This window comes from Typopeltis vanoorti, chromosome 8 (assembly GCF_054136105.1).
Source record: "Typopeltis vanoorti isolate ZY-2024b chromosome 8, IOZ_Tvanoo_1.0, whole genome shotgun sequence".
Taxonomy (NCBI): domain Eukaryota; kingdom Metazoa; phylum Arthropoda; class Arachnida; order Uropygi; family Thelyphonidae; genus Typopeltis; species Typopeltis vanoorti.
Window position 1 is genome coordinate 48931991 of NC_143556.1, and position 17688 is coordinate 48949678.

Sequence of the window (17688 nt, forward strand, 5' to 3'; positions counted from 1 at the left end):
CTAAAATTACAGAAATCTAGAATACGCTTTATCAAAATTAGAAAATGCTCGATCAGTTCAACACAACGTATTTTTCTCATAAGGACAGAATTTTGGAACAACTAATCAAAATTCGTGTAGGTTGTATGCAATAGTGTGTTATATATATTAAGTGTTATCTGTAATAAATAGAAATCCGGCATATGAATATTTGATCAAAATAAAAACTGCTAAGTTTGAAGTAGGACGTCACAATTCATTCAATGTTGGTGTAAAGTCAATCGGTAGTTATTAAACAAAAACAATAAAAAAAGAAGGAACAGACAAAGTCTGTTCCTTTTTTTTTTATTTTAGCTTAATTCATTCCACATAATTGTTGTCGTACTTTGGAGGAAACACGCCAAACGATTCTAGTGTAATAATTGATGTGCTGGAAGAAAATGTAATCCACCCCTATTCTAGACGTACATTATTCCAAACATCTCTTACGTTCAGAGTGTATGTCCACTATTATCTATCTTGTGTACTAATCCTTTTGACATGGCAGAGGACCACGTATCACTTCCACATTCCATTAAGCATATCCCTGACCTGCGGCGTTACAATCATAATCAACTAATTGATCATCGGATTCATTAAGGTAGTTGGAAACGAAACTAGCTCGTGATAATTAATAACACCCTAATAATTAACTTACTACAGATAAGCTCTATTTCAGTTAATTTAGTGGTGGGTTTAGTTTTGTATGAAACATTTTTTTTTGTGAAAAGATTTTTTTATTAAAAAAAATTCCTTGGTGATGCTGAAATTATTGTGAAACATTTATCAGAGTGTATACACTATATACGTTGGCGTTATTATCAAAACTACTCTGCTCATATCCGTAAATGGATTAAGGACTTGGGCATTAATAAAGATATGGTATGAAATGAAAATTCCATACATCTATGGTAAAGTAAACCGTTCTTATGATGTAATTCAAAAGCGTTTATATGATTTTTGGGTTATCATGATTTAATTCCAATTACAAAAACAGTTTTAAAAATTCATGAAAATCATTATTTTTCATGAAAAATCGAAAAAACATCATGAAATATGTCATTTGCTAATTTTCATGAAAAACTGAAAAAAATCATGAAAAATGGTAAAAATATCATTTGATTATTTTCATAATTATTTTCATGACAATCCAAAAAACGTTCATGAATTCATGAAAAATGTCATTGATTATTTTCATGAAAATAATCATGAAAACATCGGCAGCGATAGCTGTAAAACAGCGCTACATTTTATATTGCCAAACAGACAAAAAAAAAGCAAATAAAATTTCTGTATTTATTATATATTATCTTGTCGACATCCCCTCCTTTACACTAGTGAACGTTTCCTGACAAGGAATCCTTTATTTTAAACACCACATACTAATGAGTTTGTGATAATGGGATAGCATTAATTAAACAAAACACAGTCGAATGACGCGAGAATCAGTCTCATCTAATCGGCAACAATTAAACAGTTTACTAATAAACACGTTACCAAGTTGCACTTCTAATTTATGGTTGCCTCACAGAATCATAAAAAGTTGGAAATATGTAGTAGCAGGGCTCGATTAGTGTGCAAGTAAGGGATTATCATAAAACAAGGACACAGCTCGGTGGTTATTAGCGCTCCGAAATTTTTATTTGGATTTTTTACGTGAATTTTCATTCACTAACTTTTAAGAATGGTAAGAAGAAACAACGAAGTTTCTGTAATAAAAATAGCACTCGTTTCTGAATAGCATTGATTATGTGTAAATTTATTCCAAAGGTTGATCTCATCCGCTTAATATTCATTCTGATTCGCGTTCAAACTGAGTCAGCATTTTTCTTATTTCGAAATTAACTCTGAAACGTCTTACTCAGAGAGTTAAAGCATGAACCGGATGAGAAAACATCACGGAGTATCAACGCCTACTCTAACATTGTGCTCTGAAGTAAAGAGTTCATTCTGCCGCGGAATTAACTTCTAATATTTTTTTTCTTCTACGCAGTCTATAGAAACAAAAACCAATGAAGAAACTATGAAAAAAAAATCGAAGCAATCGTATTTTTGAGTTAAAACACCAACCATACAAACCGAACGTTCAAATGCTGAGACCCGTATGTATAAAAAAGAACATACGCTAACCCTAAATTTAAAAATAAATAAATAAATAAATACGGTGGAAAATGATTTTGTTAACTCTTTACCTAGCTAATTCTAGATCGTCTCACATTCCTGAGAAATGGCTGTGTAGAGTAATTAAGCTGCAAATTTCCTTTGGGATGGTTCGCATTTTTGTCATCTTGCACATGACGCAAGAAGAAACAAAAAAAAAACCCTTCTGACTGCATCCTCTAGCAAAAAACCAGTTTGATGGGAGTGTGTGCCTTGCACGCTTTAATGTCTAATGATATATGTCTTCGAAATGAAGAACCAAAATCTGTTCGGGTCGACGAGTCGATCCAAATCTAATCTATATTTAAACTTTAATGTGTGGGAACTGTGTCTGACAGCAGGATGGACAAACGCGTTTCTCTAGAGACATTACTTTTCATGCACGCTCATTAATCATACAGGATATACAGACGGGTATAACCTTCCCCCCACATCCCCTTTCCACCTCCCCCCTCAAAAATAATCATTTCCGCCTGAAAGATTTACAACACCACATACCTTACGAAATCTCTAAGTGTGGAAGTTAAGCCTAAAAATCCCACTTAAAGGTGGATCAGATATGGAATCTTTTTCTAATCCCCTGGGGAGAGGAGAGGAGAATGATTGGTCCGCTAAGTGAAGCAGCTATAGATTGCGCGGCTATTTTTGTATGTACGCAACTCTAAGAAACATTCTTCCTTTAATTACACCATTACTAATCAAGCAGTGAAAGAGTCCAAAACAAGTTGATAAAGATTGCCCGAACAGTAGAGTATTTTTAGCAAGGCTTACGACTCCTGAAACTCTCTGCTTTTCTTCCAAATAAAAACATGGCTTCCTCGGTCTTTCTATATTTTACAGACCCTATCCCCCCCCTACTCGAAAAGGGAAAGCTTGTTTGGCACTTGTGGTGTCTGAGGTAAAAAGGAGTTTATTTCCATTGTATATCAGGGATCTGTAATCTGCTAAAATGATACAAATATTGTAAACTGCATGATAGATTGTTGAACTGTTTATTCTTTTAAATGCTAGAGGAATAATTGAATGTATGTGTCAGCTTACAGAAGCGAAATCACTCTGGAATTTTAAAAGTGTGCGGTTTATTGGCTTGTTTATTATTAATCGTATTGATCTCTATCCAGTGGTGAGCTAAGGAAATCTTAACAAAGGACTCGCATCGTCGAGCAAAAAAAAAAAAAAAAAACTGTATTTCACACAAAACCTTTTATTAATACGGCTTGTGTACAAATGCCAATCAAAAAAGTATGAGGGGACAATCACCTGTAAAGGCTATCATTTTTAAACCAATTTTTCATGATCTAAACATGAAATATTTGCACACAATCAACTGTGTTAATTTATCTTACACAAGAAAAACATTTTTTAACTATCAAAATATAATAAGAATGAAATCTTTTATAATCGCACATATGAAATAGTCCGCATTTTTTATGAACAAAATAAATTTGTTTTGTTTGCGATAGAAGTTTTTATGACAAACAATCTATAAAGAATAAATAAATATTATCTAAACACAATAATATTGAAGTACGTTATATTTTTCTTTTGTTTTTATACTTCAAGTGATAATCAACGGTACCAATCAAGGGGCATTATTTTATAGTCCTATTTATTTATATACGATTACCAAAAGTGAATTCTTATTTGTAAAATGGTAGTAACAGTAACTATAACATTTTATTTAATAAAATCACTTTGTTAGGTTACCGTATAAGTTTCTCGCTAAATATATTTCAAAAAAGTATGTTTTTTTTTTTGAAAAAATGAAAAAGTAAACAAGAAGAACAAGGGGTCCGCAAATTTGAGAAAAATTTAACAAAGGGCTCGGGTGAGCCCCCGCGAGCCTCCTTATAGCTCACCACTGTCTGTATCCCCTAGGGCTATTTTAAAAGATATTACTATGCTACGACTTTCGAAGAAATAGATTAGAATTCATGTATTTATATATTCAAGATAAATTAATAATATTTTAACTCTAGAACTTAAATTAATTTCAAGAAAAAAAACATAATTTTGACATCAGCTAAGTGTCTTTGTGTTCTACATAATTTTGAACTCGGATTACATCATCAAAAGTGAATCAGCGTTTTCAAAATGCTGAATCTATTTTTAAAACTACTGAACTATTTCTATAGAATATTCAGAAAAGAGAAACTTTAATCTCAGTAATTGCATGAGTTTGCATTTTCTACATGGAAAAGATTTGGCGCCCGACTAAAAGAAAAAAAGAAATGCCATAGTGTTTGAACATCGGCCCTTCTACGGAAAAAAAAAACTACTAAGACATCATTCGCCCACCCCAGCGAATGCATTGACTTCTATTATACGACTGCAGCCACGGAGATGCGTTGGTGTGAAATCAGGGCGATTAAATCGCAAAAACGCCAGAGAGACTTGCCTTTTATCGAAGAAGAAGCACAGAACGAAAAGAGCACACACTAATATCTCACAAGATGTCTCAGTCAATAGGTCTGTGAATTATAGATGGAGGGAGGAAGAGTCTGGGATAATTCATGACGACAGCATAGAAGAAAACAGACCATTCGGTCTGAGAGTGAATAGCTCTGAGAAATGTTTGCTTCTTAGCTAATGCCATCGGTATAGAAGACTAATAAGAAAGAGGTCGTAAACTCTCTCTCTCAATCACTGCTCTGTACGGCAATGTGATGGACAATAATGAACTTGTTCGTAGCTTTTGCTCCAGACATTTACACATGTTTCAACTTGCAGAGACGATAATACAGCGAGACGAGCTGAATTACTCGTTCTTTGCCTAGGTTACAAAGCAATCTACCGTAGTATGCGGTACTTGCTTTTCTTTTGTATTTGTGTACGGAGCCAATTAGCCTATGCATTTGAGTTAGAACAGACACAGATATTTTGATTGATTACAGTTAGTTTCTTGTGTCACTTATTTGATTCTATTGTTTGCTTGTTTGTTTTTGGAGATCGTCAACATAACATCGGTAATTGAATACGTGAAAAATATCGAACAAGGAAGGATCATTAATACCAAATGCATGCTTTCTTTGGTATTACAGTCCAATACATCACCTTATGGCCTAATGCCATAAGGTGATGTATTGTCTGTCATTAGCCAAAAATATACTTCGTAATAATGGCTCAAGCTTCTTACATAAATCCAATATTAGTTCGCTGATTTTGTTAGATGCAAGCTATATAATTGTTGAAATTATGATGCTGCGAGTAGCCAGTGAAATTCCACATATCATACTGCAAGTAATGCACGTGCATTATATTGTGACGTTGTGATCATTGTTGAAAACTATGTTTAGCCACATGCATTAAAATGAAATGCACAAATGTTATGAATCCAATCTTAAAGAAAGATTGTATTCCCAATCTTTCATCACGATTAAGTGCACGTTTCATCTCACTAATCTCAGGATGTTTCTATTTCTCAAGACGTCACAAAGTATCCTCTGTGTCGGCAATAGTGGGGAGGAGAGCGTGAGATAATCACCCAGAAATCGAATCCTTAAGTGAGAAGTTAAAGAAACTTGATAGGCGAGGACGTTAAAAATTGTTCCTATCGTAATTAGCTGTACTCAAGCTATAAATTAACGGCCATAACTATCCGGTCCACACACTGCCTGTGTTCCCTCCAAAAATAAATGAAACCTTCTCTGGAGTTTGACGGAAGGACAAATTACCACAAACACGTGGCGTGGAAGGAAGCACGCGATTAAGGACCAAGACAGACACACACTCAAAGAGACGTTCTGAAAACTGCCACATAAACGACACTGGAACAGTCGGTTTGGTTTCAACGCAGTCATATTTATGGTTCCAATTACCCGGAAATTCCGGGTCTAGCGTAACCTCTGTATTTTATGGCGATCAACACGTCATCGTATATTTGGGATGGGGGGGGAGAGAAATTTTTCCTTCGAATGTTTACAAGCGGAAAAAAAACGTTTTCTTGAAATTTTATTTCTAAAATATATCTTATATTAATCTTGGTGTGTAAGAGAAATATTGTAGTCAATTCTAACAAGATTCACAACGGTCGGAGAAAAGACTGTTGTAACAAATGTCTCTTATATCCAACTATTCGTCTCACCATGGTACTGGACCGGAAATCGATTCACTGGAGTAAATGGTAATCAAATATAAAATCGGTTTAGCAGGAGGAGCAAATGCAAAGAGTAAAAATGGAAAGAAGTGTCAGGAACAACCAAAATAAGTACCTTCCGAAATTAAACTTTATATTCTTTCTTATATTTTGTTATCCAAATAATGTATTCCCTAAAAATTTTGTTTTATAAATTATAATTCATATTTCTTTAGTTATTATACGCAAAATTCTTACTATGAGCTTCTCTCATAAAAAACTGCTTTTAGGAATAGGATTAATTTATTGAATCCTGAAAATTATTCTTTGCATTGACTTTTTGAGAGTTTTTGTACATTTAGGAATAATCTTTTCTTAAAACTGCACATTTTTTTTTTCAAAATCATGTTCATCAATCTAGATAGAGCGACAAAACTTGTCTGGTTCCGTCTATTGATTCCATACCCTTGTCGCATTTCTGGCTTCGATGCAATATTGACTGGTTCCTCTCTCTTTCAGAGACACAGAATCCACTCCTAACCGCGAGACAAAGGACCTCCCTCTCTTTTTTGTTTTCTTGTTCGTTACACTAACCTCTGACTGGATGCTTCTGTGCTGCATCTTCTCTTCCGGCAACTATCTCCTCATCAGTGACACGCAGCTGGCCATCTCTTGAAAGCCACTCAGCACCTTATCTCAGCACGACTGCTTGCCGCTAACCATGTTCGGTCGTGTCGTATTCAAGCGGACCAGACGGAGTGTTATCACCGACAAGAGCACTCAAAGGCCTTGCCTCAACTCAGCTGGAGGGCTTCCTACTTGCGCGCACACGAGAGAGAGAGAGAGCTGAAGCATCCAGCGTTCCGCATTGCATTTTCATTCACAAACCGCACACATGCACCGTGAGTTCGTGTGTGCGTCCCAGTTCCTTCAGCACGTGCCAGACACTATCGCCCACGTCACAATGAGAACACTGACGCAGTCTTGTTGCCAAGTAAGGAGGTTTGAAAAGTGTTCTTTGCTATCCAGGTCTTCGTAAGGCATGTCTGGATTCATGCTAGGCCGAGTCGGGATTCCTACGCTTCTTGTATAGCACCTCGGGGCTCGTGTGTTCGCTGATAAGTGGGTGCAATAGATCTCTCTCTCTCTTTCCTTGCATACACGAGCCTAATAACCCTACTTTGGTGCTCTACTAAAAGTTCTCAAGTTACCTCTATTGGTCATAATCCCCCCCCCTAAACCACCCACCCGCCCTTACAAAACATGCATGCTCGAATGGATGATAATGAATTAACACTCAGTGGCAAGATCGTGTGGAAAGCCACAAATTCGTGATGTGCATAATGCAATTGAAGAACGAGTTCATCAATCGTTTCATAACCCATTCCCCCCCCTCTTCCTATCCAACAAAATAGAAAAGGAGGCGGGGCACACATATATAGTTTCCCTAGGCATTAATGTAGTAAACCTATGGATTTCCAATTGGTTTATCAATTAAGTTTTGGCATGTTCAAAGATAAGCAAATAGAAACAATTGACAAGTTTCACGCAATTTCTACAACACAAAACGTAAGTCAACTGAGATTCTGCTAACTGGTCGAATTTGTTGCTTCAGTAGATACCGTATCCTCTCTAAGCAACAGCCCCAGATTCGAAGCCCACTTTTATGTCTTTAGATGGGTGATAATGTTTATTCCAGGACTTGAGACTGCCGTTCTGCTTTTTTTTATTTTCTTATGTGACTTCTACCCCATGGAAGATTGTAAATCTATAGTAAATTAGTATCGTTGGCTGGGTTAAGGATTTTTTTTTTCTATTTTAATATTTGATCTCTAAGTGTTCCTTCATTCCATCCATGGCATTAAACTAATAAGTTTACAGCCTTGGATGAGACTCACCTAAAAAAATTCCTTTACAGCCAAAACAATACATTAATCTAACTCTTCCTCACAAAACATTATCCTGTTTTAACTGTTTTGCTTTACATTTCCATTTTCTATTATTTAAAGGCTCTAGTGAAATGTCATAATCCTACAGCCTAAAACAAATGAATCCTTTTTTAAAAAAAAATCTTTTCTCCCCCCCCCTCTTGTAAATACCTTTCTTAATTGCAACCAGGATTTTTATTAGCGAGTGTGTCAGCCAGATTAGATTGAGCTTCTAATTCCTCGCGAGCCGACAAACATTCTCGCATCTCATCTGCATTATAGAACCCCATGATGAAAGGAATTCAGTGAAGTGGAAAATACACACACACACACACACAAGAGAAGTTAAGATGCACCAATAAGACTCCCTCTTTATTGAAAAGTCGAGAGAAGTGGAGTGAGGCCTTCCTCGTGGGATTTTATTGACTCTTACCTGAAGCCCAAGGTACGGGATCTTGTTTTTCAAGAAATGTAAGTACTGTCTGTCTGTCTTTCCCCCCCACCCCCGCTCTCTCTCTCTCTCAACTCCCCAAACACTGCTCAAGGGTAAGAGATGCGATGAATTCCACTGAAAAGTACCGCCTCCAAGAACGAACGACCCCTTGCTCACCCCTTAGAGGGAAAAAAAAAAGAATGTGGTGAGTTTTAAGTTATGTATATTGCAGTTGAGGATTGCATGAAGAAAGAAATGTAGGAGCGATTGTATCCCCCTGTGAGTACTTTGAGGATCTAGGGGAGGATAAAATGAAAAACGTGTTGTCCCATGTGTCGTCACTACGTTCCAAAAAAAAAAAAAAATCAAATGGCTGTGATTTTGAGAAGGAAGTTAAAGAGTTTTAAAAAAAACCGCGTGGGAGGTGGGCTGTAAGGAAAAACGAACTAAAAAAAAAATTACCCCGCAAGCCTTCATTACAAGAACTGTTTTAATGAACTGAGAAAAGCAACAGCTGAAGCAACTCCGGCTAATAAAGTGAAAACGGACTCCGTCAGGAGTCATGCAAGTATCTTCGACGCGTCGAAGAATGGAAGGCGACACGGCGGCGTTCGTAGCAAGGTATGCGATGCACGCGCTGCCTGTTGTTATGAAGAAGTTCCCGCCGGGGGCTTTAGAAAGTAGGCTTCCCTACCCGCGATACCAACTAGGCTCGTTCTTTCAGTAGTGCTCTTTTTTTTTTTTCTGTTCCCTGTCTTCCTTCTACCTCCTGCAGGGATGCGACTGGAGGGAAGTGGAAGGTTAGCAGGGAGTAACATGGAGAGGACTTCTTACGTCGGAGTCGAGAACAGGCAATAAAAAAAAAGCAGACGGCAAAGATGAGCATCTCGTCCATCGCTTGCTATCTGTCATCCTAAAATCCAGAGATTTTATATAAGAGGCTGCTCTTGAATGACCTAATTCACTATCTTAAAGAAAATAGACCCTTTATCCAAAAACAAAATATATAAAAGAAAGAAATATGGCTTACCTCTTGGCCCCATCTGTTTTGAAAGCGCACCCATTTGGACAGTCCTGGTCTCCAGTACTCTATGAGGTATTCTTCTACAAATTCTCTACCGTGGCTATTTCCAAATCGCCCTTGTGTGGCGACTTCGGTTATCACATGTACGGAATTGAGTTGGATTTCTAAATACTCGTGGACATCCTTAGAGATTTGTTGTTTCGGACACCAAGCACCTCCATTCACTTCTGTGTTTAGCCTAAAAAAAATCAGAAATTACAATAAGTGATTGTGTATACGATGGTTAAGAGGGAAAAAAATGTGTAATATCATTATTATTCCCATCAGATCGTTAATGGAGTTACTGATAAAATCACTTGATTGTAATAACGCTGTCAATGCTCATTTTTATAAAGTACTACATCGTGTTTAACGAACCACGTTTGTGTGTGTGGGGGGGGAGTATTCCGAAGCGTACATCAGCCTCACAAGAAAGGCCCACCCACAAGTATAACTGAAACACTACATTAAAACTTAATAATAAACCTCTGAAAAAAAAAAAAAAAAAAAAAGTTGAACCCATGGGCAAGGAAGACGACCCACTCATCATAACATTACGTGCTAAGCCTGGTGTAATAAAGAAACGAAGGGCGGAGAAAAAGAAAGGTGAAAGAGACAGCACACGTGGACAAGAACATGGGGGGGGGGGGGGAAATGAATCATGTCCTGGATTTGTCGAGGGACGGGAAGCAACTATAAATAGTCGAAAATGCGTCACGCAATTTATGTACAGCCCATAGAGTTAATGAACGATTTCATTGGAGTTCGCGTAAAAAAATATAAAGACAACAAGGAAGTGAGGGCCCTGTCATTTCAATAAAGCCTACCCATCAATCACGCCGTGTACGTTCCCTTAATTCTTTATAGACGTTAACTAGAAAATCCATTTATAGAAGAACGTTCCTTGTAGAAAAGCGCCCGCATTAAGATGCAATTTAACTGTAAGGAATACTCAATTTGTGGTGAAGCCTGTCTGCTTGCTTAAATCCACAGAGTTCCGTGACAGACAAGTTTCCTTAATTTGATTGTTTTCATACCCGACAGCTTAAGAATATACTTGCACACACAACAGCAGAACTGCTGACAAACTTCTCCATTACGGTCATTTCCCTTGGAGTTAAGCAATGGTTTCCTTTAATATTTCAGAATTTCTTTTAGCGTACGTTTTAAGAATGTTTCTGATACTTCAAGTACTTACTAAATATAATATTCAATTATTTTTGTTTGCGTATACGACACCTTTAATCCTACAGTGTGCACGAACGGTAGCTCCCTCTATAATTAAATATCTAGGAGTGTGGAACGTATTCAAAAGTGGTCTACATTCAACGAAAAATTTGTTGTAATTCTTAATAGTGACTTTTAAGGGTATGGAAGGGATAGCAGACCAGACTCTTTTTAAAGATAGGAATGTAAACTATACATGAAGGTCGGTTTTTCTGTTTTTATTGAATGGAAAACTGAATTTACTTGGCAGATACAGACAGCGTGCTTGGATTAAAAACGTATGAAATTTCACTCGCAATAGTAAAAGCTGCTGCCAAAAAGAAAGGTAATTGAAAGAGACAAATAATGAAACTCGCACACAAAACAAAAAAAAAAAAAAAACACAGACAGCAAATCTAACACAACACCTGGTTTTTTCAGTAAAAACAAAGATCTGTCTTTGTTTACTTCAACGCTAAATATTTCAAATTCGAAGACAAAAGCAAACCGCTACGAACTCGATCGGCTCCTTTGTGATTTTTTTTTACAACCCCTGCAGGGTCTCTTTAGTGCTTTTACTAACACTAATTATGACACTATTTATACCCCATCACCTTATCGGCGTAGCGTATCGGGCTGTCACCTCTTTTATCACAGACGGGTGCCATTTTCAACGCCAAGTGCCCGGATCTTGCTTAGCTACCAAAAAGAAGACACCGCCCTTCCCCCCTTAGAACGCAGCCGTCAAGAACAGGAGCCGCTGTCTTTCAATTTCGCTGACACCTTCTTGTTACTCGGGAGACCGCGTGATTGGCACGTGAATTTGGAGTCGGGTTTTTCGGGAAGAGTGTCCAAGTTTCTCGAAGGGCCGATCTATCACCTGACTCTATCCGTCTGGGAGGGGATAGTCCAAGAATAAGACAAAATTAATATTCTATGACACGAGGACAGTAATACGAACCAATGTCTATTCAGGGGGAGGTACTCGGTACACGCCGAGGAAATGGATCACTTGCGAGGAGTTTGCCAACATTCAAAGGAACGAGGATTATCGTAGTGGAATTACTACTAACCCACGTGTAATTCAACTGCGTTTCGAATGTTTCACTAAGAAGCTTTACTAAATCCTCAAAATGGTTTTTCGTTGCTATTATAGCCCACAACATCACGAAACACTCATTAAGAGTATGCAGAAGGTATTATTAGGATGAAAGCTGTTTTGAAATATTCAAAACACGTGCTGCTGTAACCGTTTAGATCCACTAAAAAGAAACTCTAAGTATATTTATTATGTCTTCTATTTAATAAACTACTTTGAAAACGAAATATTCTCATCATAAGACGGTTAACAGATCGTCCAAATCCTCTTTAATAGAACTTGACGAACAAAGGACATAGAAAAGCATTATTCCCAAATGATGACCTATTGTGCCACGAAAAAAAAGAATGCGAATGATCCTTACTAGAAAAAATTCTTTTGTCTACTAATGCATTCGGAATGTTCGTGTATTCATACGCGCTAAGAAGTAGTTCTCGTTTTGCAGACTCTAAACCGAAACACCTGTTTGGAAACCTATCATTAAAGTTCCACATAATAAAGCAAACAATCTCTTAAGGAGGGAGAAATTCGGCATAAAATGATGAATAGTTTGAAAAACGTATCCTCCTCTTTCGCTATAATAAAACATACGTAGTGTGGCCACGAAGCGCGAGAGACTATTGTTAGCGTTCGTCTGGGCAAAGAAATTGGCCGGTGGAATGGATAAATATATTCATATCGCGGAGTTCGACTATTGTGTAGCTGTCAACCACAAATTTTATATCCGAACGATACAAAGTGACTAAGAGATAAACGGTCTCTGGGATGCACATCGATTTCCTCAAACGCGGAATGATTTTACGCCTAATCCAGCAACAATTCATCACTGGCCCGATGGTAACTATTTTCCACGTTGCTTTCAACAGGAGTTGTGTGCAAAAAGGAAGAGAGCAAATCCAGCGTATATTATCGCCTTGAAAAATTCGTAGCCACGTCAGTGGGGAAACCATGTGGCGCTGTCGAGACTTGTTTTGTAGCGGTACGTAAGAGATAACCTGTGGCATTGCTGAGAATTACCATCAAAGGCAATTCGTCTGGTGCCTTATTGGAAAAATGCATTGTTATAGTGGCCCATTGGGAACTCATCACTCAAGCCTGTCGTAGGGACAATGGCATCGGTAGAAAAGGGGGCACTCCTCCTCCTCTTCCTCCCTTCCAGTGTCCTGGCAGATGGGAAAATCGCCGCTCTCTTGCACAATTTATCATCTACGCCTAAAAACCTGGAAATGTGTCTGACCATAATGCACACGGATAAGTTCTCATTACCAGTTTCATCCTAAGAGGATAATTCCTTCAGAACGTGTTTCAAGTAGTTGGATTTCTAATGATGGGGGGAGAATAAAGGAACCGAAATGGTGTGGGAAAACAGGTGTATACAGTTCTCTCGACAAATGGGATCCTAATGTGTTTTTGTTCCTCTTTTTTTATATATAAAAACGGATAAGAATATTGCGAACTTGTTCAACGAAGCATGTGGAAGATGTAAAAAAGTTTTCCATTGATTTCAGCGTATCATTAAAGACAGACTTGGCCAAGCATTTTGTTTTACAACTTTTTGAAAAGCTGCATTATCTCAAAAACAGAAATGATATAAAAATCGTGAAAAGAAATTCTATTCTTACTTTAATTTTTACCCTCATATAAGCACCCCACAAAATTTTGGAAAAGAAATATCTTCACAACTTACTGTTCTGTACGTTGAAATCATCTGACTTCGCAAGTTATCAATGTGAAGAACTTAGAAACTAGATTGTGTTGTAGTATAGTGAACCCCTGCCCAGAACAGCTTCTATAGTAAACAATGAACTACTACATCAGTGTGATTTAGCGCCAGGATCAGTAAAATCTTTCTCCGGTTGTTTGAGAGAAAATCACAACACTAGACTAAGAATATTCAGTAGTTTAATAGTGTTAATACTTCTTTGAGAGCAGAAGCAGATTATTCTATGCAATTTACCTTGCACTTTGAGGGCCAACGCTTCCCACATTGTATGACGAGCTAGCAGTGATGTTTGCGTCCTTTATATCTCCAGATTCCATACCCAAAGCGCTTTCACATTCTCCTGTTAAAAAAGAAAGCAGAACATATTAATTCAACTGACAAAAAAACACGTACAGAAAGATGAAGAGTTAAAATGCTGCAATTAAACCTGTATACTATAGTTATAGAATGTTGTAGCATAAAAGTTTTGTTCAAATGCAATATATAAATAAATGGAAAATTATTAATCACAGAAAACATGCTTGCATTAAAAGTACTACTAAATTCCATGTTAAAACTTCAAAAATTAATTTTATTTTTTAGTCGGTTTACATGAGAAGAACGTTAACATGAAGTTCAAATGTTAATTGAATGTTTATGTTTCCAAAACTCAATTAAAGGTTTGTTTGTTAACTTAGTTTTTTATCGCCATTGTTACATTATGTAATAGATGTCGCCAGAGAGAGCAAAGATGCGTGTAAACATCATCTGTATCTTCATTTTCTTCCATTCCATTGTTACGTTAATAAACACCAGTTCAATTACGATAAATAAAGTTTGGGTTCTTTTGAAAAATAAATGCGAGTTTTTTTTTCTCTCCTTCCAAACACAATTTATGTTGCGTGTGTCAGTCGCGTAAAAAAAAAAAAGAAAAAAAAAGAAAAACAATAAGAGGAAACAGCGAAATGTCAAAATCGGCTCGTCAGCAACTATTTTCAACAAGAGAAGAAAAGCTTTGATGATTTTGGAAAGTAGGTTTGTTCGTTACACACTGCTTTTTAAAACGCTAATTATCTTAACTCCACATCATTAAAACACGCTGCAGGGATCCTCTCCCCACTTGACGTTGTCAATGCGATTGTGTGGAAAGATGTCCGCATGTTTTTTTTTTGTTTGTTTGTTTCGTTCCTCACACTTAAAACCACCATCCCAATTGCACACCCACTTTGAACAGTTGTTACAATTCCGTTTCAAACTAGCTTACTCCACAAGAATACGCACAGAACTGCATCACGTGCACAACAATGGTGTTAGATTACGTCACCTAGAAAGACTTGACTGTTTTAGAGAGGAACGCCCTCTTGGCGATCAGAGAACTTCCTGGCATTTCTAATTAACGTAGAAGTAAACTATTCTGTGTGTGTGTGTGTGTGGTGTTGGAGGCCCATCAAAGAAGTGGATAGTCAGCATTATTCGGTTGGACGCGCATTTTGACTCTTGATGTCACCGAACTATTGTGATGACAATGATGGAAGAAGTTAGTGATGAATGCCAAGCAATGTTGGATTGAGGACACACAAAAGATGCAAAACAAAAGATCTGGTGGGTGATTACTTCAAACTCCCAAGTGACCCGGAAAAGAAGCGGAAGAACAGAGAGAACATGCCAACCGTGTGTCAACATCATTAATCCCCTATGGGTCATCCAATTACGACGACAAACAATCCCCCCCTCCTTGGTAAATATCTGTGCTTGAAACTTCGAAGGAAGTTGAATTTATTTGTAAGAAATTGTTGGAGCATGCCAATTGCGAAATAGAAAAAAGATTCAAACATTTAGGAGTGAAAATCTGATCGGTGTATATTCTTTTATTTATAAATTGATTTTATTTTTAATTATTCGTTATTTTTAATCCCTTTCTGTATATTTCTACTGCATAGCAGGAACATCGGGCTTAGGTAATATCATATATTTTCTGAATTTTTATTTGACATACCTGGATCTGTTTCTATTCAGCGACTCTTGTTTTTAAATGATCTCAAGATAAGTTACTGCACTCCTAATATAATATCAAACATTTCACAAGAAAAGTTAATAAACCTCGGCGATTAGAACACCGTGAATTCGATGTGGAATAGATAGAATTCATATCCATAAGATTTGGGATCATTCGTTCTGCAAAACATGTTCCAACTGTGCCAGCGATGTTGCAGGCGGAAAATACGATCGAACCTTGGAGAACTGATCGAAAACAACGCCTTGTCACTTTCCGTACCTTTGTCATAATCTTCGATACCTGTGGCTCCTAATATACCTACGATTTCTGCCGTTTTGGTTACGGCAGCTCATGCAAGCCACACTCCAATGATCATACCTTTTTTGGCGGTCACTAAGGTTTCACATTTGGCACACTGACTGCACAATAACAATCACAGAGACAACGTCATTCACGCTGTGATGATGGAGTATGATATCGGCTATCACAAAGCAATGCCATAGTCGATGTTGAATTAACTGTTGTGCAGTTAGTGTGTCAAATGTCAGGCCATGACCTCTAAAAAGATATGATCATTGGATTTTGGTTACGGCCTCCAATCGGTTCTCCAAGGTTCGATCACATTTCCACCTGCAACATCACTGGAACAGTTGATCCATATTTTGCAGGAAGAATGGTCCCCAATTCCATTATCTTATATATATGACTTGATCAGTCTATTCCACTTGGAATTCATGGTGTTCTAACAGCCGAGGTGGGCCTACAGCTTATTAATAAAAAAACAAATCTCTAAAATTTATAGGTGTTTCCATTATTTTGATAACCCCCCCAGCAGATATACTCTAGTACCCGATTATCGTCACACTTTTCCAATTTATCCCTTCGTCCTAAAAGTGTGACAACATTTTTCTGGTCATATACAAATATCCCTATAGTCATTTGTTAATGAAGTATTTGGTTTGGATTCGTTTGAACTGCATTGAATCAAAATTTAATTTTCAAAAATGGTATGAAGAAACGCAACTCGTTCATAAGTTGAAGAAAAAGTATTCTTCTAAAAAAACTAAAGCTTAATTTATTCCAGAGTATCAATCACTACTTTTAAAAACCTTATCTCGCTGGTAAAAGACTATTCGTGATTTTTTTTCAATATATTATTTTAGTTTAATCCATTTCCTCTGCAAAAGTATTTATGCGTCGTTTATAATTTATTATTTCTCCATGTTTATGCTTATTTTCTGTGACTCATGATTCATTATTTAGTTGATCGCAAGACGTTTACTACGAGGTAATCCAATTGTATATTTAGTGAGAAAACCAAAAGACGTTATGAGTTTAATACTGCACAAAAAAACATATATATTTGTGGTGTTCTCTTTAAGAGTCATGAAAAAATATCTTTCATTTTGAAACTGCGAACGGTACTAAATATATTAGTGATAAAAAACTTCCAAACGAATCTGGAAATACCGAACTACTACAACGATGAATGTTACCTTCATCTCCAAAGAGATGTAAGTAACATTTACTATTAGCAAAAATATATCATAATCGTTGCCTATATTCCATGTTAGTCTCTAAAATCCCACTCTTAAAAAAACATACCTTTCAAAATGAAACGTAAATATATTGCATGCATCATGATCCCTCATGCACACGGCACATTAAGAGAAAAATAATTAAAAAAAACATACTTTACCTATGTGTAGTGATATTTACAACATAAGAAATGTTCCTAAAGTAATAACTTTAAATTCCATTGAGAGGAAACAGCTTAATCATTTTGCCAGGATCAGAACGGTACGTACATAAAAGTAAAGGAAGGAAGATGCTGAGAAAAGAACATCTGCCATCGAGAAACAACTACAGAGAATAATTGTCGGATTGCATGTCAGTGCCTAAACCGTTAACCCCCTCCCCTACTCACTGCACTCTTCTCTTCTGCAATCTCGTCGCTGTCCGGCAACTACGTTCCAACTACATATGCCCCGCTGTCTGGTCGGAGAAG

At 37.0% G+C, this 17688-nt stretch overlaps 1 protein-coding gene across 7 annotated transcripts in view; it reads right to left on the reverse strand.

The window, feature by feature from the left end:
* Ddr (discoidin domain-containing receptor 2) overlaps positions 1 to 17688 on the reverse strand; it is a 418242-nt gene that overhangs the window by 59221 nt on the left and 341333 nt on the right. For all 7 annotated transcript variants that reach the window (XM_090397220.1, XM_090397221.1, XM_090397222.1 and 4 more), the window contains 2 exons: positions 13940 to 14045; positions 9645 to 9876 (listed from right to left, as the gene is read on the reverse strand). In XM_090397220.1, coding sequence (XP_090253346.1) covers positions 9645 to 9876; positions 13940 to 14045 — 338 coding nt within the window. The remainder of the gene's footprint in view (positions 1 to 9644; positions 9877 to 13939; positions 14046 to 17688) is intronic.